General features: G+C 49.1%; 6 protein-coding genes across 6 annotated transcripts; 4 read left to right on the top strand and 2 right to left on the bottom strand.

Moving 5' to 3' along the window:
* Positions 1–1122: 1122 nt before the first annotated feature.
* On the top strand, positions 1123–2697 carry gfsA (glycosyltransferase family 31 protein; the record flags this gene model as incomplete). Its single annotated transcript, XM_001257392.1, has 1 exon — positions 1123–2697. The coding sequence occupies one exon, from the start codon at positions 1123–1125 to the stop codon at positions 2695–2697; it is 1575 nt and encodes a 524-aa protein (XP_001257393.1).
* Positions 2698–4853: 2156 nt separating this feature from the next.
* Positions 4854–5756, top strand: NFIA_048320 (MADS-box domain-containing protein; the record flags this gene model as incomplete). Its single annotated transcript, XM_001257391.1, has 3 exons — positions 4854–5099; positions 5285–5419; positions 5478–5756. 3 exons carry the CDS (start codon positions 4854–4856, stop codon positions 5754–5756), a joined length of 660 nt encoding a protein of 219 aa, XP_001257392.1.
* A 1276-nt stretch (positions 5757–7032) lies between these two features.
* NFIA_048310 (DUF803 domain protein) lies at positions 7033–8912 on the bottom strand (the record flags this gene model as incomplete). Its single annotated transcript, XM_001257390.1, has 6 exons — positions 7033–7313; positions 7432–8052; positions 8170–8452; positions 8511–8603; positions 8662–8799; positions 8871–8912. The coding sequence occupies 6 exons, from the start codon at positions 8910–8912 to the stop codon at positions 7033–7035; spliced, it is 1458 nt and encodes a 485-aa protein (XP_001257391.1).
* A 558-nt stretch (positions 8913–9470) lies between these two features.
* Positions 9471–10286, top strand: NFIA_048300 (H(+)-transporting V1 sector ATPase subunit E; the record flags this gene model as incomplete). The annotated part of the gene is made up of 3 exons (XM_001257389.1): positions 9471–9503; positions 9563–10074; positions 10136–10286. 3 exons carry the CDS (start codon positions 9471–9473, stop codon positions 10284–10286), a joined length of 696 nt encoding a protein of 231 aa, XP_001257390.1.
* A 1043-nt stretch (positions 10287–11329) lies between these two features.
* Positions 11330–13235, bottom strand: NFIA_048290 (uncharacterized protein; the record flags this gene model as incomplete). The annotated part of the gene is made up of 7 exons (XM_001257388.1): positions 11330–11449; positions 11541–11694; positions 11743–11821; positions 11873–12002; positions 12062–12114; positions 12165–12266; positions 12329–13235. The coding sequence occupies 7 exons, from the start codon at positions 13233–13235 to the stop codon at positions 11330–11332; spliced, it is 1545 nt and encodes a 514-aa protein (XP_001257389.1).
* A 3871-nt stretch (positions 13236–17106) lies between these two features.
* NFIA_048280 (phospholipid-translocating P-type ATPase domain-containing protein) lies at positions 17107–21808 on the top strand (the record flags this gene model as incomplete). Its single annotated transcript, XM_001257387.1, has 4 exons — positions 17107–17559; positions 17631–20582; positions 20637–20866; positions 20917–21808. The coding sequence occupies 4 exons, from the start codon at positions 17107–17109 to the stop codon at positions 21806–21808; spliced, it is 4527 nt and encodes a 1508-aa protein (XP_001257388.1).
* Positions 21809–22000: the final 192 nt, after the last annotated feature.

The following is a 22000-nucleotide window of genomic DNA, read 5'->3' as shown; positions in this document are numbered from 1 at the left end:
CGTATTCCAGAGATAAATAGTCCATACATCTGAGCGACATTCTTCTTTTCCGGTCCAGTGATCTGCAACCGTAACTTGTTACTACGCACTTGCTGCTTGGGTAGATGGCGAAATCGGAAAATAGAAAAGAAGAAATTGCGGGAGGCGTCAACAGTCAACAACCATAAATAATACACTGTTTCATGTGGATGAAAATCATGCTTGCGTAGAAGACTCTTGGATACCTTATTTTTCCTCCTCCCGGGATCCTGGGGAGATTCTGCATCAAACCTGCAATCTCTCGATCGGACCAATTCTTCCTGCTGCTCACTGTCAGATCTCAGTACAAAATCTTAGAGCGATCAGTATCGTCTCTGCCTCTTCAACCCTCCTGTTTAATCCACCTTGAAAAGTGCAAAATACGACGGTTGAGCTTAATTTGATTTTTAAACAGATTTAATTTACCAAGTGGGAGCTTTGGCCCGAACGCAAACCGTGGTCCAGTATTTCGGCATTCCCACTTGGATCGGTTCCTGTGCCTGTCTCCTGTCTTCATCTTTCCCTCATACTTTTTTCCCTTTCTCCCCCTCTTCTTCCCCTATTCCCTTCTTCTCTACTCCTCCAGGCCTCGACAACAATTATATCCTCGACCTTCCATCCCCATCCGCCTGATTCTCTTTTCTAGCCCTGGACACATAGTCCAGTTGTGCTGTTTCTTTGTCTCCTTTGTTGGACCTCTTTACGATTTTGTCGACACCCCATTCCTGAGGCGTATCTCAAACGAACAATCTTGCCGGGCCGTCTTTCAATCCGCCTGTCGCTCTTTTTTCCTTTTTGTGACCGTGTCGCAGGTCTCGACGCTGCCAGACTCTCGTTGTCAGTCTTTTTGAGCATATCGGAGAGAATTTCTCCTGATCTTGCCAATTCCACTCATTTACGCAAGAACCTCCCACTTAATCATCTCCAGCCTGTCCAGTTCTGGACGGCAGTGCGATACGCATCCGCTTTACGACTATTCGCTTTCCGTTGATGTGCTCTTAATACGGATAGACGCACCCTTATAATATTTCAATCCGGTGAATCTGCAGCATCGCGATTACTTTAATGTGGAAAAAGTCGCTTGGCCCTCATAACTCCACCAAGATGCCTGTCTTTCGGCTCAAAACCGTTTTCCCTCTTATCGCGCTCTTCTCCATAATCGGGTTCTTCTGGGGCATGCAACGCTACGATCATGCGGCCCTTCGGTTCAAGCATCCGGTCGACCGTGTAGCGCCGACAACTCAGACCCCTCAGATCCAGCTGCAACCATCGTCGCCTGACTCTACAAAGACTTGCCAGGCCGATCCAAATATCATGCCTCCCTTGCCCTTCACCGAATGGCTTCCTCGCAAGAATTATACTCGTGCCTACTTCCGTCCTCGCTTTGTGAGCCCCAGAGCGGAATTCAGTTCTCTTGAAGACATCAATGTGCCTGTTCTCCCACCTATGACTGTTATGGAACGCGGCATGGTTGTTTCGCCGGATAACAAGGATTCTTCATTGCCATGCCCCCCGATCATCGATGTCGATGTGGCTGCAGACGACGCGGTTGATGAAACGGACAAGCTCCTGTTCGGTCTTGCTACCACTGCTGACCGTCTGGATCGCCTTCTTCCTTCGCTTCTTTACTCTTATGGTAACACCAAGGCTGGTATTATCGTTCTTGTTCCAGAGTCGGACGACGATTTGGACAAGCAAATGACTTACTTCCGTAACCGTGGCTTGGACCTGACTTTGATCAAGTCTCCACTTGACTTCACCGCTCGTTATTTCGGCCTAGTCCAGGCATTTGCTGAGCACATCCGAACCAAGCGCCCTCAAACCACATGGGTCAGCTTTATCGATGATGACACCTTCTGGTTATCCCTTCCCACTGTGGCCGAGGAACTGAAGCTGTTCGATGTGAACAAAAAGCATTATATTGGTGCTTTGTCCGAAGCCAGCTGGCAGGTTGATACCTTCGGACACATTGCCTTCGGAGGTGCTGGTGTATTTGTCTCCAAACCGCTGCTCGATGTCCTCGAGCAATACTACGACGAGTGCCAGTCATGGGGTGAGCAGCCCGGAGATCAGAAACTCGGACAGTGCATTCAGAAATACGGTGAAACTCCTCTTACTCTTTGGCCTTCGCTCTACCAGATGGACATGAAGGGTGAAGTCGACGGTGTTTACGAGTCTGGGCGGAAGATCGAGTCTCTGCACCACTGGAACAGCTGGTATACCAAGGACGTGGTGAAGATGACCACAGTTGCTGCCGCTGCAGGTCGTAAATCAGTCCTTCGGCGCTGGGTTTTCGACCAGGAGGAATATGTCAACAACTCCACTGGCAAGTCCGTTCGCACGTTCTGGGTCATGACCAACGGCTATTCTCTCGTCAAGTACACTTATGATGAAAATACCCCCGATGATGCGATCAACTTCGACCACACTGAGAAGACTTGGGAGGAAGACCCCCGTGGTTATGAGGGTCGCTTGGGTCCTCTCCGTCTCAAGGATCAAGCGGGTGTCACCAAAGACCGCTGGTTGTTGAGGGAAGCTTATGTCGTTGGTGACAACGTGCACCAATGGTATGTGCGCGAAGAGGATGAGGGCCACAGTGTCATTGAGATTGTCTGGCTCGGACCTAAGGGAGGCGGTGGTGCTGGTGTACATGATTACGCTGTGAGAAAGCAGCATTAAAACATCCACACTGATCGAACGAACCTCTCAACTAATACTGAGGCTGGTCCTCGGGCTTTGTGAAGATTTTCATTTCCATTCTTGCACATGTCTTTTTCCCACTTTGCCTTGTTTCTTTCTTTCCTTTGCTTATATCCTCCTTTGGGAACCATGTTTGGCCACAGGACGGAAAACCCACAACAGAAACAGAAAAGAAATTCGAAATGATGGTGCCAGAATGGGTTCTTGCCCGAATGCCGACTTTCCACGTCCTATCCTTCCATTGTTGATTGATCCAGCGTTGTGTTGTTGACGCAGCCAAGAATGGCGCACTCAAGATCGGAATCAAGTGGTTTTCAGCGAAGAGCATTTTCCGTTCGAGGTCCTTGACTGGTTCTGGCTTTCCATCTGCCTGTTCTGGGGGACTTTCACCCTTGATGTGACATTGTGTCCCGGTCGAGTCTTTCTCCCACCCGGCTCCTCGAGAGACTTTCTCCTTTATATGTGTCTTGTAAAAATAGAATTTCAGGCTGAGCTGGTGTCGCTGCTTCTGGAGATTAGCGTTGAACATTTGTCATTATGCAGGAATATCATGACTTGAGTGTTAGATTAGATTTGGCTATTGCCACACCGTCTGTCCATAGGAACATAGATCTATCTTCATTGCATTACCTCTCAATACAACTTACTCGCAGTATTCAGAGGATTGCTTCATACTTTCGCAGTAACCGACCCTTCCACCTAAGTTTCAGGGTCGCCCTACCGGGCGACCCTGCCAGCTCAACGTAAGGAGCCCGGGCGACCCTGTAACTTAGGTGGAATGGTCGGTTAGTCACTGCTATCTGATACATAACTCGTATCAGCAATCCATCTTCCAAGTGCTCTGTATCGAGAGCCTAAAGCAGGACGCACGAGGAACCGGCTGGAGTTGTTACCGCTGAGCTCCAACAGCCAATCCTCGTGCTATCTTAGAGCCTAATCAACACTACCTAAGGTACTGTAATAACCGTAATCGAGGTACTTATATTGCACGATGCATAAGGTAGATGCATGATCGTATGATACAGCGTGCACTATTGGATTCGGCGTAAGGTGATCTCTATGGCTGGATTATTACATGAACTATTGCTAATAGTGAGACTATCTTGTCAGTTGTGGTGCGTTGATCGTCGAATGTACTGGGCTACTGAGGTTTTATCTGTAAATGCAGAGGAGACAGGCTGCTGTGTATGATAAAGGGCGAATGGGGGCCAAAGTTTGGCTTACTCGAGGGATGGAATGCAGCCGACTTGGTGGTGCTCCAAGGTTTTGTGCTTATGATCGTGACGATGAAAGACACACTGGTCAGACACTTCTTCACTAGTCTCTAGGCACTCTGTAGTAGCCTCCATAATGAAAATTAAGATAATATAGCCGAGAGTAGTCAGGGAATTGGATGTTCCATTATCGAGTCGAATCCGAATCCTGCAGCGACAAGGCACTCTCGTGAAGACGACCTGACAGTCGCTACTGGTAATATTACGATACAGCGCGAACTGTGAGTTGGCCTCCAAATCGAATCTTCTAAGGATCGTCCAATCACCAGCTCTGCCAAGTCCATCTTTTTCCACCGCTGGGTCTGGACAAAGTATAATCAATTAGCTCGTTACGTTTGCACCGAGTATTATTGTAAGGATCCGCTCATGAATGCTTCGCTCTCAGCCATAAATTCATTGGAGTTACTCTTATTACTGAGTTTAAAAACTTGAACACGGCGTACTCCGTACACAGATGTATCATTCGTCCTCCTGCTAGAAACTGTGATTGACTACTCAGGAGGCTCCTAGTCAGGCCTACACGCTGATACAGCCGGCCGAGGTACCTAAGGATTCCGGTGTAACGGTACTGTATTGACTCGTGGATACTGCCCGACCCACCTTTTCACGTGACTGACCGCCTGCCTGTCCCAACCGGCACTTTGCCTTCTTCGACTCTCCTCCCGATTTTCTTTCCTTCTCGTCCTGAACCCAAACCCTGCGAAGCAAACGCGTTACTCGATTTGGTCATCCTCCCCCCCCTCAAAAGCATCATTCCTCTTTGGGCATTCGTGTTCACAACCCCCAGGGTTCTACCATTACTTGCTTCTCAACTCGATTAATCCTTTTTCGTACCTTTTTATCACCTACTTTTGATCCATCATGGCCGACATCACCGCCGTCGGTGAGGAGAACCCTTCTCCTACCCAGGACGACCTGCAGCAGGCCGCCGGCAATGGCGCCGCTGACAACCGCGGTCCCAAGCGCTCGAGAATGAGCGCAGAAGACGATGACGATGATGATGACAAGCCCGGTCGCGAGCGCAGAAAGATTGAGATCAAGTTCATTCAAGATAAGTCGCGTCGCCACATCACCTTCTCCAAGCGGAAGGCGGGTATCATGAAGAAGGTGCGTACTTTGGCGTCTCCCTGCCCGCGGTTATCGCCTGTCTCTCGAGTCTCTCACGTTTTCTATCCGCCTGTTTTCTTGTTTAAACTTGATTGTTCTACGATTTGAGTCCCTTGTTCAATACATTTATCGTATAATCAGCTACATTGGACAGTTGCTGACGGTTCAATGCGATCGCAAAACAGGCCTATGAGCTCTCCGTCCTCACAGGTACTCAAGTATTGTTGCTTGTCGTGTCCGAGACCGGTCTCGTCTACACTTTCACCACTCCCAAGCTTCAACCACTGGTGACGAAGGCCGAGGGCAAGAATCTCATCCAGGTTAGTTGTCAGAGCACTTTCGGTCTGGGACCAGCATAACTAACCAATTCCGCATCAGGCTTGCCTCAACGCTCCCGATCCCGCCACCAACGAAAATGGCGTTGAAGCTCCGGAGGTGCCAGCAGAGACACCTGAGGATGTTAACCACGCCAACGTCAACCCTCAGCAGTCGAATATTCCCCGTCCTGCGGGCATGCACCCAGGTTACATGACGAACGAACAGCAGCAGCAGATGGCCTATTATCAGGGCTTGCAGCAGCAACAACAGGCTGGTGGGCAGTACCCCGGCATGCCTGTGGGCAATCGAATGCCCCCTCAGCATCAACCCACTGCGTAGATGGGGTCCTTATTTGCATACCTAGCATGATCTGAGGGCGGCCCGATGGTCCGTATTTTGCCTTCATTGTTGCCTGCAGCATCTGTAACCCCGCTCTGCCCTGCCCTATTTGATACCCGTCGATTCTTGATGCGCAAGAGTTGATTCTTCGAGATCTGTCGTATGTGGTCTCCCCTGTGACGGCGAGTAACAAACCACTATATCGACATCCAACCCGAGAGAATTGAAAAAGAAAGAAAAAAAAAAGTTCATCTCGCACTATAGTGGATACGAGTGCACACTCTCGCTCCAGAACAATTACTCTCCTTTCCCGTTCATCATCTCCTAATCATCTCCTAGACGACGGTGGAGGTGGCGGTGTTCCTGGTGCTTTTTCCCATTCTTTATCTCTGATTTTCCGTTGGCGAAGGGGACTCATTTATTCATTTTCTTTCATCTGCTATAATCTTCTGGTGTGCTTTGATCAATTCTCTATTGCGTTTCGTTTGATTTCCCCCTCTGCGTCCTGCGCTTTTCCTTCGCATCCTCGTCCCAATGTCGCTGGACTACTCACTTCGGGTCATGGTCAAATTTGATCCAAAAGTAGAGAGGGGTTTTTGGAGAAAGGCGCGGAACTGACTTTATCTGACTGAGTAAATGATATGATATGGATGGATGGTTTTCATCGGGTAGGAAGTACGACATGTATGGTACGGAGAAAATGGAGCTAAGCCTTTCTCTCTGTCTGCGATGTTCATTAATATGCTCGTTCCAAATTCAATTACCCAGCCCAAGTATAATCACTAGAGTTCTTAAGTGCATTACATTATGCTCTGATCATTAGCACCTGCCCTGTGGACGATAGGTTGTCATTGATCCTGTAGATCCTCATACAGCTATTACTGTGGGTACTATACCCACATGGATGATGAAGCCAAGCTCAAAGAGTGACAGCTTTGTTACCAAATAGGTATGATTGTCACATGATGCCAATGCAGACTAATTCGACTTGATACCTCCTATGAATCAAGCTAAACAAGCAGACTAAAAGCACTGCTGAGTATATATTGGGGTATTGTACAAAAGGAAAACAGCCATGGCCAAGAAATCGCTGAAATGAGATCAAATGGCCGGAATCTCTAGACAACATGCGAGAAATAGTAGCATAGGCTTTTCAGCCGTCATGTTGAAGGGGAATGCGAAGAGTCAAGTAGAGGATCGTGTGAGTCGGATCCAGTGCGTGGGCGGTGTCTTCTCCACCGCGAGAGATATTGTAGGCCATTTCTCCAGGCTTGGGCTAAGGCGTTTCTTGAGCCTGTAAGGGGGCCGTCGCTGGATGGAGTGGCGGAGAGCTGGAGCGGTTCGCGGCCGCTACTCGATGAGATGAGGTGATTCGATCCTTCATGTCCACGTTCGCGCTCGCTCTCACCCGATGTGCCGTAGCCGATGGAGCGACTTGGGTGGTTACCTGGGAAAGGGCCAAAATAGGTGCTTCGTTTTTGGAGAGATTGTCGATTGTCGGGCCCCGGGATTGAAGTTCTTCGCTGGTGGTGTCCTTCGTAGACTGAGCGAGCGTGTCTACGATTTGTCGAGGCGTATTGGCCGGCTGCGCCAATTGTTGAGTGCCGAGGGCCACGGAGTACACTCTCCCTCAGGGTGCTGCTTCGAGGACGGGGTTGCCAGAGGGGACCCGTACCGGTGTATTCATAGTCCGAGTCATCCAGCTCAGCCCAGATGGAGGCCGGGTCAATGTCAGCAGAGGGAGTTTGTTGAGGAATCGATGAAACCAAAGGTAAACTGGGTGTCCGTCGATGAGGGGATCCGTGCGGCGGGTGGGATGCCTGCAAGAGAGGCTGTCGCTCTCCGATGTGCGGTTCTTCGTCCTCCCCGCCAACTTCACGAGGAGAATGCGGGTTCTCCTCAAGAACAGCCATACCGGGACCCAATCCGGTTTGAGAAGGGCCAACAACGGTCACAGACGCATGGCTGTCGATAACGTCCAATCGCCACGAGAGACAAAGCACTCCACTTAGCAGAACGACCGTTCCGAGAGCAATCAGGCCAGCGTGGAAACCCGCCAGCTGGGACAGTTGGCGGAAGTAGATCAAACCATCCAGGATAGCGATGACGTTATAGATGCAGAACACGAAAGGATACAGAATGCTCGTGCTGCACAACTTCAAGCCACGGTGTAAGAAGTATAATTGCGTCAGTGCAAGGGAGATCATTGCGAGGAGAATCACCCATGACTGCCATCGATTAAACTGATTCACACGATCCACAATCGTTCGGACAAGAAGCTCGACAGCTGACTTCGCTAAAAGTAAGGAGTGAGCCGACAAAATGCCACTGATCAGACCATAGCATAGACCACGAATCAGCCTTACACGGCTCGGGGACATTGGTATATGCGGAGTACAGGTATGCCGAATACTTGTATGCCTTGAGCGGTGCGGAGAGGCGAGAAGCTTGAGCGATTTTGAGACGAGCAGAATGACCAGCACAATGACGGCTGTCCCCACCATCCAGAGTACGAAATTGCGTCGCTGAAGGAGCTCCAGCAACTGATCCAGACTATGCGCCGGCTCCCCTATAGCGCCAAATACAGCTATCAAGACTGCACCAATGCAGACCAGGATCGTACCGATAAAGGAATACCTGGTGAACGCTTCACCGAGGACTAAAGTGGCGAAGATCGTGTTGAAAACCAGGCCCGACTATCGCTTGGCTTAGCAAATCTCTACCGTCTGCTACAGAAGAAAAGAGGACACTAACCGCTTGGAGAGTTGAGAGCACTGGAAGCGGAAGCGTAGTGATTTGGATGGTACTCCCCACAATGTTCGAAACAACGAACATTAGCATTCCTAGCTAAAAGGGGATCAGATCTTCCGTCATTCGAGCGTCCAGAGAAAGTCCATGTGCGCACCTGCCATCTTCGACGCTTATATGGTGGTCTTCGTAGGTCATAGGGATGTTTCTCGTCCTCGAGTATATGCGATTTGCGTTGTAGTGTCAACCCGATGGCTTGGAGACTGGTCGAAATCAAGCCGACTATTACCCCGACCTGTTTGCATCCCGGTGTCAGTAGAAGAATTGAGCGATATTTCGATGGGGAGTAGGTAGTTTGAATCATACCGCGACACTACCCTGGGGCGACAGGTCACCAAGATTTCCCATGGTCGGGTATCCTGATGCATTGGTCGCCAAGCGGGGGATGAAGGAGAACAACAGGGCATGAGAGGAGCTTTCAGTAGTTATCCAAATAAAGGCGCCATGATAATTGAATAATATCCAAATCTGAGCGGACGCAGGAACTGAGAACACTTAAATTAATATTGAGCCAACACTGGGTCTGAGACGAGGTTCTGACCTCATGCGGCGGGAAGACAAAGACAAGTGACCCGATCGTCAGCAGATCCGCTTCGTGCCAGTGCCAACACCCTCTCCGTCCACCTGCCCTTCTGCAGTAGTATCGATATCGCGTCACATCTCCCCTTCCCGACGTTTCATAACATTTCCGAAAGGTAAGCGTGATCTCTTGTCTAGTCTGATCCCAATCTGCATGCAGCTTGTTCATTGTGGGACCCTATCAGTAGCATTGCTGACCTTAGCTCCTTGGTCGCCTATCCAGCAAGCACTCCGCATCAGAAAGCTCAACTCCCCACCATTGGACTTTCCGACACTTCAACCTCCTTTGTCCTTAATACCAGAACCTTGACACAAAAGGGTTTCAAAATGTCGCAAAGCCATGCTCTCTCCGATGACCAGGTATGCTATGGCACCGATCATGGATGCAGGTTCACCGAGCTCATCCAGTCTACGAACAGGTTGCGGGCGAGCTCCGCAAGATGACGGCCTTTATCCGGCAAGAAGCGCTGGAGAAGGCCCGTGAAATCCAACTCAAGGCCGACGAAGAATTCGCAATCGAGAAGTCGAAGCTTGTCCGCCAGGAGACCGCCGCCATCGACTCCCTCTACGAGAAGAAGTTCAAGCAGGCTGCCATGTCCCAACAGATCACCCGCTCCACTCTCGCCAATCGTACTCGTCTCCGTGTCCTTTCCGCTCGCCAGGAGCTCCTCAACGACCTATTCCAGCAAGCCCGCGAGAAGATCTCTAACGTTGCGTCCAAGGATGCCAAGAAATACCAGAACGTGCTCAAAGGGCTGATCCTCGAGGGCCTGTACGCTTTGAATGAGGACAAGGTATCCGTTCGGGCAAGGAAGAAGGATTTCAGCGCGGTCAAGAAGGCAATTGAAGAGGCGTTGAAGGAGTTCAAGAGCACTGTTGGCAAGGAAGCGACGGCAGAGTTGGACGAGGCCGATCCGTTGCCCGAAGGATCGTATGTTCTATCGCCCTTTCCCTTCTGGTGATTATCTATCATTCTAACTGGTCATTTCTAGCGCTGGCGGTGTATACATTATTGGCGGTCAGGGCAAGATTGAGATCAACAACACCTTCGAGGAGCGCCTGCGTTTGCTCGAGATTGACGCTCTGCCTGCCGTCAGAGAGACACTATTTGGAAAGAACGCAAACCGGAAGTTTTATGATTAGGAAGGGTGAGGTTCTCTTGCTCGCAAGTGCTGCACTGTTGTCGTTTTATTTCCCACTGTTTCTGTCCGTATAACCTGTGGTCCATCCTTCACCTTTTCTTGAACTTTGTTATTCGGAATCAGCATAGCTTTGTATACAATCTCTTTCTTCTATTTCCCTTGTTTTATCCCAGCAGGGATGGGCGATGATATATACTGCTCTTTATACAATAGATACAAGTGCAATGGCAAAGCCAGGCTGCATAAAGATCATCACGTCGTTATTCTAGGTTCTTGAAAGCCCTATTCTTCCCCACAGCTCAGTAGGGACACCGGGTGCAATTTGCACGGTATCGCCACTCTGCTTTCCATCGGGCCCATATCAGCAGCTGTTGCAATGGTCTGTAGTCTTCCCATCAGCATGGTTTTGTGCGACCTCGAAAACAGCCTTTCGAACCCGATAAGGCTTGTGATGGAGCTCATCACGACCGAGAACAGGAATGAGGGAGATCGGTGATCGACTAGGGTCTGGAATGAGGGATTGGTCGTCTCGAGATAGGGTTGAAAGATCAAGAAGGATGTTCATGACTTCGAATAGGCATCTGGGTATCTTTCTTGTCTTCCCCACTCCTCGGTCCTACCCATTGCTTCATATTAATTTTGGCGCGTCCATCTTCAGCCCCGAAATGGCCAAACAACGTTTTCTTCGGAGGCGGTTTCGACCTCACAGAATAGATAATGCGGTAGTGCAAAGTTTCGAGGGCCTCCTTCGCCAAAGTCCGTTTGAGATGAGACGCGCCTGAGTCTTGAATCGACACGAAGATCTTCTTGACCCGATCAGCAAGCCTGTCAATATCGGCATTAAACTCTTTCTCGGCCTCTCTTGTTGGAAATGTCAGTCCAGACCATCCCGAGTCAATAGCAATGTTGAGGAGTGCTGTCACTGCACTGAGTTCTCCGTAGTCATACTCAGGATTGCCTTTTCCTTTATATAGGTTAATGTTAAATCGCCGATCCTTCAGAAGGTTGATAATCATCTTCAGATCGCTCATCACGTCAGGAGCCTCAGTCAGTCGCGCTGGGTCGCTCGTTAAGAAGGCCAGTGCGAGACGGCACCTCAGCGCTGCGATTCGACTTGAGGTAGGTAAGATGTGCTTCAGAAGGCGACTCTGCAATACGGAGTCTCTGAACGTGTTGTAGGCAGTTATGCAGACACGGTGCAACTTGAAGTTCAGTTAGTGGGTGCTGCTACGCCCCAAAGCGCTATGAATCTCACCAAGCTATCAGCCGTGTCCTCGGGGACGCTCTCCATAACTGCCGTAATAGTCTTCTCTAAGTCTGAGCAAACGATAGCGTTGCTTGTAACGGAAATGTCGAGCGCGAGACGAAAGAGAATATTCAGTAGATGTTCCCTGGTATCGTCGGCAAATCTATTGCAGTGTAAGCGTGACCGTTGCAGCAAGCTAAACTCAACGTACAGTTCTGCGGCACCGCGAAGTAATTCCAAGACAGACAGCAAGCACGCCAGATGCTGAGGTGTTTCTCGCGACTGACTGTCTGCGAGTTGTTAGACTTTAAGCAATAGGAGACAATCACCGAGAATCTCACTCTGGGGTGCTGGTTCTGGGATAACCAGTTCAGAAATATCCAGCGCTTTGGGGCTGGCGCCCAGTCGCTGAAAGAGCCTATTGATATCGTCTGGTCGAAACAGGGATTTTACGCGTTCAGCGGCAGCATGCTAACAAGTCATCTAGTAAGTCATACATGATCGCAAAAATGAACGGATGGCCTACACACCTTTAGAAGCCTGCAATACGCATGCCTCAGGCTTTCCCGAGGCTCGCAAGGCACTTGAATGAAGTGAGCAATGCGGACTACTCCACCACAAATAAATACTGACCCGAATGGAAGATCCAAGAAATGAGCTCATCGGAAAGATATGCTCTGGAAAGAGCGAATTCAAGAGCGCCAGAGTGGAAGGCTCGCTCTCTCGATTCTGGTTCTACGTTTTGGTTAGGACCGCCAGAAACGGAGCCAGAAGCCGAAGACAGATGAAGTACAAACCTCGCAGTACCGCCAGATATGTTCCCGGAGCTATGGACTCTCGCGGGAATTCCAAGGCAGGAAGAGCTTTTGCCTCGTAGTTGAAAAATGACCAGAATTTCTCTATTTCAAGCGCCTCTGTTCTTCTGACGGCATCAAGTAGACGTTGTAATCCTAGCTCATCATCCTGATCACCGAGTGCTGATGTCAACATTCCTTCATTTAACTGCCTACTAGGAGGAGTGTCGGGTTTCGAAGAACTCTCATCCGCGCGCACAGCTTTCAATCTTGCAATGGTTGCCTCGGTTTCGTTATCATCTACTGCTTGAGTCACAAGATCATCGAGTGAGAATTTGTATTGCGGAACCGAGTCTTTCGAGGACTTGGCATTCGAAGCCTTATTCGTATCTTTGAGCCTTTGCGAACGCAACGCCATCTCTGAGTCGCCAACACTGTTCTCGGCTTCTCTCGTTTCGCTTGCGGCCGTTGGGTTGGGTTTCATGAACATCAACAGAGGATCTTCTAGTTGCTCGAGAGAAACTATCGAGTCTGTATCCTCTCCATCGGAGCTAATGACAACTTCCCTCCCGTTCTTGATGATTCGCTGAGATGAATTGAAACTTAGTCCTGAAGAAGGGTCGCCGACAACGGTCCCGTTACTGCTTTGGAAACTCTGGTGAGGTATCGGCTTTGGAGAGGTGTCCTGTACCGATGATTGCAAAGACTCTTTCAGCTGCGAGGCTGGTCCATCTGGTGTTTTTGGAGGGTCACTGTTTGCTAGGAATGACGATGAGGGCTCGGTGAGGGGTGAAGACTGTGGTGCCGCAGTAAGAGCTTCGCTTGGTTTGCTATCAGAGTGAATGTCTTGCTTTGTCAGCGAAAAAGCTGGCCGCTTGAAGAAATCTGTAATACTGCGCGACTGGGACATGTTTTCATCCAAAGACGTCTCTAGATTGACATCACCTCACAGCCTGCACGGGCAACTGAACATGTCCGGCTTATCTGCTCCGCATCGACGCCTGACACGCATTGAGCGCGCGCTGCCCTTCGCGAAGTCACATGACGCTGAGTCATCGATATCTATCAATCAATCAATCTTTGCGAAATTTCATGTAAAATAGTTTGGATTATTAAGACTCGTTGCTTTGTACGAGGCTATGGTTGAGAATGCTATTTTGAGGCAGCTAGCGCGACGCAACCCAGGTTTTAGATCGAGTATGTGATGCATTGCATTACAAGACAAGTCCCTATCAGACAGGGTCGAAGACAGTCTATATGAGCGCTTGTGATACTAGATGGTAAAGGGTGTGAGAGGTTCGCCTTTGTCGATGAGCCCACAAGAATAGAAGTATTGAGTACATGATCAAGTCCAGCCTTGTGTTATAGTGGCTAATATTAAAGATATCCTCGCCCTTTCGCACAGCCATGCTGCGTTTCTCCGTTGGCGATGCACACTCGATATCGACTTTAGGCCGCAATGAGTAAGCCGCGACAATGATGACTGCATATATATCATTATGAGAGAAATTTCAAGCGCCTGCCTCGCTATCATGCAGTTGGAGAGCTGGCAGGAAAGCTTGATATTTCCAATTTTAGGTTCTGCAACTACAGTGGGGTGCAAAACGTATTCGACCACCCCTACCTTACCGCCTAATATTAGCTAAACCTAATCAGGAAGAATTTTGTTTCCATTATAACTATTTTTCGTATACCAATGGCTTCGCCCGGTTATTCTTTGCCTTTACGGCCCATTTTGGTTGTTGATATCCTAGGGAAGTAATGGATATGTACGCGTTTCATGGTTTTCTGCCAGCAGAATAGTAGGTGGTAAGGCAGGAGTGGTTCGAATACTTTTTGCACCCCACTGTACCTCAGGAGTCGGGGCTGAGATTTGATGTGGGAGGATGAATGTCCAAACGCAACACTAGATACGCTCCAGTCCGTACGGAGTACTTCGTATTGACTTTAGGTTTCCTGCATTCATCCCGTTGAGTCACTTCTTATCGCAAGGGTTGCGCAGTAAATAATATCCGGAAGTTAGCCTCTATAGATGAGTGAATGAACCTCAGAAAATGATAGGTTTGAGCTGAACCACATGTTAGTGTCGATCAAAATAATAGCAACCCGAAGAAAGGTTTCGAATCAACATAAAACTCCTGAAGCAAGTTTTCATCTATCATTCCTTTACAAGCTGCAAAGAAAGTGCGAGTGCATATACTCATTTCATACAGAGCACAAAGTATGCACCTTCATGATTGAAAGGCTGATTACCTGTTAAGGGCAGATGCCCCTTCAATCAGGCATGGTACTAGGAGGATAACCACTGCCCCAAGGGGCCATGGTGTCGATCTGACTTGGCCATGCACTTTATTCTCCACAGCAGTTCACGGTTGATCTGACCGACGCGGATCCACTACTGACGCAGTGAGCCCACAGCCCACCTTTGCAAAAGTGTCAAATATCAGCATTTTTCTCCAACTCATATCTGTTGCTCTCTCTATCAGGATGTTTACGGAGTAGACTACAGTGTCCTATTCGGAGATATGGAACGTACTGTAAAATTTGCAGAGCTAGTGAGCATAAATATACACACATCTAAGCAGCGCTCCCGAAATTCAAAGGTGAGAGACCGCGTCAATGCAGCATTAGTGAGATTAGTCATATTTCATACAAATAACTAACTAGCTCACTAGTCAAAAGTCAAAACACTTGACATAATGATCACTTAAGGACTCTTCGAGAACAATATTGATGATCACCTGGGTACCTCTCGTACTTTCCCCTGAGAAAGGAAAATGATAGGACAATTGGCATGAGAGTCATGAGTCTCACGACACGCAATAGGGAGCCACAGCCAATCTGACCAAGTTAAATGAGGGCAAACCCCTTCAAAGTAGAAGCCAGGCCAGCAAGCCAAGACTCTGAAAAGGAGAGGTCCGGCCGGGTACGGAAGCAAAACAACACACCCAAGACCTTAAGGGGTATCTATCTCTATTAATTGTTCATGGAAGGATCAAAACAAACAATCTACGATATTGATCAGAAGGATCTGTCCATACATTATGCATTGTCAAGATATCTGGATAGATAAACTAGACCTACCTAGGTACTATGTATATACGCATGACTTTATGTGTTGCAGTTACAGGTGCGTAAAAATAAAAATTACTCCTGTAAATTGTAATTCTGTCCTCCGCGATGGAAATATGGATGGATAATAAATAATGTGGACCGGATGCCATAGGCATGTGCCATTTTGTGCCGTCCCGACGGCTTTAGCCTGTTTCAAACTCCCCCTCCGTAGGTGGCTCTTTGGATATTCATATTGGACGTAAGCGCTAATACTACTAGTAATATATCAATATTAATACGACAAACAACACAATATATCAATAACTGCATTGAGATTGCCCTCAAGCTCTCGTGGCCAAAATGATCGAGATGATCGAGACCACATTAGTTTGACATGCCACAGTACGGAGTACATGCATGCCGTGTCTTCCGACGACACTCCGGCCCTGCCGCAGCCTGAAATCCTTAATTGAGGTAGGGTATGGTCAGGTAGGGTAGAGACAAGGGACTAGTTACGAGTACTCCGTACTAAAGTTGCCTTTGATGACTCTGCAATCTGTCCGGATTTAAGGGCCTAAGGTACAATATCTCTCCGAAATCGTACTTCGGATTAGATTCGGTGGCATCCAACCGTCAATAAGGTCCTACATGCGTTATATCGAGTCAAGACCGATCTGTGATTATAAAGCACATTTAAACTATTCGCCATCCCGACAAGCCGGAAATCCGCACCCAGTATCTATCTTCGCCGCCACCATTAGAAAAATTTTGATGGGAACCAGATAAGTGACTCTGCAGTCTGCAGCAAGGCTGGAAAGGCCTCGAGGTTATGCACGGATGGGCCTGTACGTCAGCGCTGTAATTTACCGTACGGTAATTGTGAAGGAATAATGAAGTCGCGTAGAAACTATGCAGGAGAACTAAGATGTGGAGTACAATATCTCTAAAGCTCATGCACAGGCATTAGGAACCTGCCTCCAGTGCTCAGTACAAGATGTATGGGGAGAACATAACCTCCTGAACAATAATTACCCGAATCTCCTGCCTACGCTATCAATAAAGAAATCCGGCTTATTTTACCCTGTCTTTATGCTAGGTAGTTAGCTATTGTATGCTGACGAAGCAGCAATTATGCCCAGCCTTGCGTTCCGCCTGGTGAGCTAAGGTATGTATCGACCAGGACTCCGTATTCCGTAATACCATACCTACCTTACAATTCCCCCCGTCTCCGAGGAGAGATTGCCGGCTACCCAGACACTGGTGTCTTCCATCTTACCAATCTGATTAATCTTCCTCTTTTCTCTTGAAAGGAACAGTTCCTTTCTCTGCGATCCTTGTCGACTCATACTGTCGATATATTTCTTGTTGTTCCCTTTTCTGAATAATGGACTATCGCTTCGCTTGATTTATACCTTCCCCCTCTCCCGACCTTTCTACGTACGGCCGTATCGTCCTTGTGTTGGGGGTCTCTTTGGTTCACCTTGGAGTCCGCCGCCTCATCGTGACGTGCTTCAACAACTGGCTACCTGCGAACTCAGGCCACAATTAGCAGCATTGTCTCCGCGTCCATCTTGGATTACTGAGTCGAGGATAACAACGAAGGTTTTGTGGATTGGTGACACTCTCGAGATCCGGCTCATTGGAGCGGATGCTCTCTTTCCGCCGTCCTAATACAACACGGTCACCCCCGGTTTATGCCCTCCTCACAAGGGCTAGAAGCTGCGTAAATGGCGTCAGATTTCTTGAGTCCGGACTCCATTGACCCCGGGAATGAGGTTCGCGAAGTTAGCAGCAATGTCTCGAAGCCGACGAAACGCCAGAGATGGGCAACACAAAGAGTTGCCGGCGCCGGAGGTGTACGGAAACGTGTTTCGATCATGGATCGCTTGCATAAGCGTTCTGAAGCGAAGAATGAGAAGCGAGGCAGCATTCTACCTCCCACGGAGGATTCGAATACTCAAAGCGACCAAGATGGTCAAGGCGGTAGTAATCGAAGGGTTTACTTCAACATACCAATACCCGAATCCGAAAGAGATGAAGATGGTCAAATCAAAGCGTCGTATCCTAGAAACAAGATTCGAACTGCGAAATATACGCCGTTGACTTTCGTCCCGAAAAATATTTGGTTTCAATTTCACAACATAGCCAACATCTATTTCCTTTTCATCATTATCCTCGGTGTATGTCCTCCTTCCCGGGCCGCCGAAGCCAGCGCAGGTCAATTGCTCTTGAGGCTAACATGACTGTCTAGTTCTTTTCCATCTTCGGTGTAGATAACCCCGCGCTCAACACAGTTCCCTTGATCGTCATCGTGGTCGCGACATCCATCAAAGACGCTATCGAAGATTGGCGCCGTACCGTCCTAGACAACGAGTTGAATAATTCTCCCGTTTATCGCCTAGTCGAGTGGAACAATGTGAACTCGACTGAGGACAAAATTTCTCTCTGGCGTCGATTCAAGAAAGCGTGTACCCGCGCCACTATCTCCACATACCGATGGATCCGGCGTCTGATGAAGAAAAACAAGGATGTACCGCAAATGTTTCAAGATGAACGGCGCGCCTCAATTTTGACGACTGTAACCCCGCGAGCGTCTGTGTATTCGCAACGAGGTGACCATGGTATGGAAGAGGACGCGATTCAGATGACTCCTGTTCCATCTCCCTCCCCGGAGGCCCGCGCAGATTGGCCACTACCTGCTGGTGATTCGGATCAATTCCTTCATCCGGACAAGCGAAATCGAGACAGTGTACAAGCAGCTACATCACCCGTGACAGCGCCGCGAAAAGGTGGTAGTGTGGTGGATCCGTCGAAGCAGACAATCGGCAAGGCTAGGTTCAAGCGCGATTATTGGAAAAATATTCAGGTTGGGGATTTTGTTCGACTATACAACGGAGACCCTATTCCTGCCGATATTGTTGTTCTCTCGACTTCAGATCCCGATGGTGCTTGTTACGTGGAGACCAAAAATTTAGATGGCGAGACAAATCTCAAGGTCCGTCAAGCTCTGAATTGTGGTCGTCAGGTCAGGCATGCTAGGGATTGCGAAAAGGCCGAGTTTCTGATCGACAGCGAGGCTCCGCATCCGAACTTGTACGCCTATAATGGTGCACTTCGCTGGGATCAACGCGATCCCGACTATCCGGATGCACCTCGAAGAGAGATGGTGGAGCCTATCACCATCAGCAATATGCTTCTGCGTGGGTGTTCGCTACGCAACACTGAATGGGCGCTTGGTGTAGTCATTTTCACTGGTGACGAGACCAAGGTTATGCTCAATTCCGGTGTGACGCCGACAAAAAGAGCTAAGCTCGCCAAAGCGCTCAATTGGAATGTCATCTACAATTTTATCCTACTGTTTGCCATGTGTTTCGTCTCCGCAGTTGTCAACGGTGTTGCATGGGGCTCTGATGACAGATCTCTCAACTACTTCGATTTTGGCTCCTACGGAAGCACTCCGGTAGTCACTGCCATCATCACGTTCTGGGTGGCTTTGATTCTGTTTCAGAACTTGGTGCCCATCTCGCTCTACATCTCCCTCGAGATAGTTCGCACGTGTCAGGCTATTTTCATTCACAGCGATGTCTTCATGTATTACGAGAAACTGGGAATTTCCTGCGTGCCTAAATCCTGGAACATCTCGGATGATGTTGGACAGATCGAATACATCTTCTCCGACAAGACTGGCACTTTAACGCAGAATGTGATGGACTTCAAGAAGTGCACTATCAACGGAGTTTCATATGGCGAGGCCTTTACAGAAGCCCAGGTAGGTATGATCAGACGTGAAGGAGGCGATGCCGACACGGTGGCCGCGGAAGCACGAGAAAAAATCGCCGCCGATACTACCAAGATGCTTCAAATGCTCCGCCGAATCCACGACAACCCATATCTGCGTGACGAGAATTTGACGTTCATCGCGCCAAATTACGTCGCAGACTTGGAAGGGCAATCTGGTGAAGCTCAAAAGCAAGCCACGGAACATTTCATGCTTGCTCTTGCTTTATGCCATACAGTAATCACAGAGCAGACGCCTGGTGATCCCCCCCAAATCGAGTTCAAAGCGCAGTCCCCTGATGAGGCCGCTCTGGTGAGCACTGCTCGTGATTGCGGCTTCACTCTCCTCGGAAGATCAGGTGATGACCTCATTCTGAATGTCATGGGCGAGGAGCGAACCTATACTGTACTCAATACCCTCGAGTTCAATTCCACGAGGAAGCGAATGAGTGCAATCATCCGTATGCCGGATGGCACCATTCGTCTTTTCTGTAAGGGCGCGGATAGCATCATATACTCGCGCCTGGCTCGTGGCAAGCAACAAGAGCTTCGGAAGAAGACAGCTGAGCATCTAGAGGAATTTGCGCGTGAAGGATTGCGAACCCTGTGCGTGGCAGAGCGAATCCTCAGTGAGGAGGAGTATCGGACATGGAGCAAAGAACACGACATTGCTGCAGCTGCACTCACAGATCGTGAACAAAAGCTGGAGCAGGTTTCAAGTGAGATTGAGCAGGAGCTCATGCTTATCGGTGGAACAGCCATCGAGGATAAGCTTCAGGATGGCGTTCCCGATACTATTTCCCTGTTAGCCGATGCTGGGATCAAGCTGTGGGTTCTGACTGGTGATAAAGTTGAAACTGCCATCAATATCGGTTTCTCGTGTAACCTTCTGACGAACGACATGGAACTCCTTGTTTTCAACATCCCCGAGGATCAACCGCAGCGAGCCTCTCAAGAGATTGATGAGCAGTTGCGGAAATTCGGATTAACTGGTTCCGACGAGGAACTCATCGCTGCTCGAGAGGATCACAGGCCACCGCCTGCAACGCACGCGGTAGTTATCGATGGCGATACACTCAAGCTCATGCTCTCTGATGAGCTGAAGCAAAGATTCCTTCTGCTTTGCAAGCAGTGCAAGTCCGTGCTATGTTGTCGAGTCAGTCCCGCCCAGAAAGCGGCGGTTGTCCGCTTAGTCAAGAATGGCCTGAATATCATGGCTCTCTCGATTGGAGATGGGGCCAATGATGTCGCCATGATTCAAGAAGCCGACGTCGGGGTTGGTATCGTTGGTGAAGAAGGTAGACAGGCGGCTATGTCCTCCGACTATGCTATAGGCCAGTTCAGGTTCCTCCAACGCCTGATCCTTGTGCATGGTCGGTGGTCCTACCGCCGCATGGGCGAGACGATAGCAAACTTCTTCTACAAGGTAAGTGAGGTATCGATTGTCGCGAGCCACACATCATGCTGAACAATTACACAGAATATGGTCTGGACCATTGCTCTCTTCTGGTACTCGCTTTACAATGATTTCGACGGCTCGTACCTCTTCGACTATACATATATTGTATTGGTCAACGTTGCTTTCACATCTTTGCCCGTCATTTTGATGGGAATCTTCGATCAGGACGTTGACGACAAGGTGTCACTTGCCGTCCCTCAGCTGTATATGAGGGGCATCGAGCGAAAGGAATGGTCGCAGACCAAATTCTGGTATTTATCTCTCATTTCCCGGTGTTCCAGCTCCTTCTGACATCACTCAGGCTGTATATGCTCGATGGCTTTTACCAGTCGGTCATATGTTTCTATATGCCATACCTCCTTTTTAGCCCCGCGACTTTCGTACATTCCAACGGGTTGAATATCAACGACCGAACGCGAATGGGTGTCCTTGTGGCTTCGTGTGCCGTCATTGCTAGCAACACCTACATCCTCATGAATACCTACCGTTGGGACTGGCTGACGGTTTTGATCAATGTCATCAGCTCTCTCTTAATATTCTTCTGGACCGGGATCTACTCTTCGACAACCGCGTCGGCTCAATTCTACAAAGCTGCTGCAGAGGTTTATGGAGCTTTGTCATTCTGGGTTGTTCTCCTTATGACGGTGTTAATATGCCTTCTTCCTCGCTTTACCGTCAAAGCCGTGCAGAAGGTCTTCTTTCCTCGGGATGTGGACATCATTCGTGAACAGGTCACGCAAGGTAAATTCAAGTATTTGGACCAATACGAGGCGTTTGTTCCCCCGAAGGCCGCCGCAACTTCTGGTGGCCTGAGCAATGGATCGGCCGCCTCCTCAGATTTGGGTAAACCAATCCAGTCCAGTATGAAACAGGATCCCTTCTCAGACGATCAGCAGATCTACCCGCCGTCGGTCGCTCCCACGATTCATACTCACAATCCGCGGAGCCAGAACGGTAGCAATGGGACCAATTACAGCTTTGACACTACGCAACATCCTCGCCCTCAGTCAGTGCAGTCCGCCCAACGCACCCGTCATTCATTTGACAGAGTCCGGCCGAGTTACGAGGTAAATTCCGACTTCAATTCGGGCGCGATGCTGAGCCGCGTCGATTCTGCGACGGGCATACCGGTGCCGCAGAGTCCCCATAGCCCGCTCAAAAGTCCCCATGACCCACCATCATATCAGGTATAATAAGTACTTCTTCATCCTCGGTCCTATATTGCTGCAACGTTACCCACGACTTTCTGGTCGATTTTAGTCGATGCACCCTATCCGGCGTTGCATTCTCTTCGATGTGATTCTTGCTTGTTTATAGCCTGCTGTTTATTCCCCGATAGAAGGCGTTCGGTTATACAGAATGGGCAGGTGGCTCGGCGCACATTT

Source organism: Aspergillus fischeri, genomic scaffold (assembly GCF_000149645.3).
Source record: "Aspergillus fischeri NRRL 181 1099437636266 genomic scaffold, whole genome shotgun sequence".
Lineage (NCBI taxonomy): Eukaryota > Fungi > Ascomycota > Eurotiomycetes > Eurotiales > Aspergillaceae > Aspergillus > Aspergillus fischeri.
This window is presented reverse-complemented; position numbering and strand designations above follow the sequence as displayed.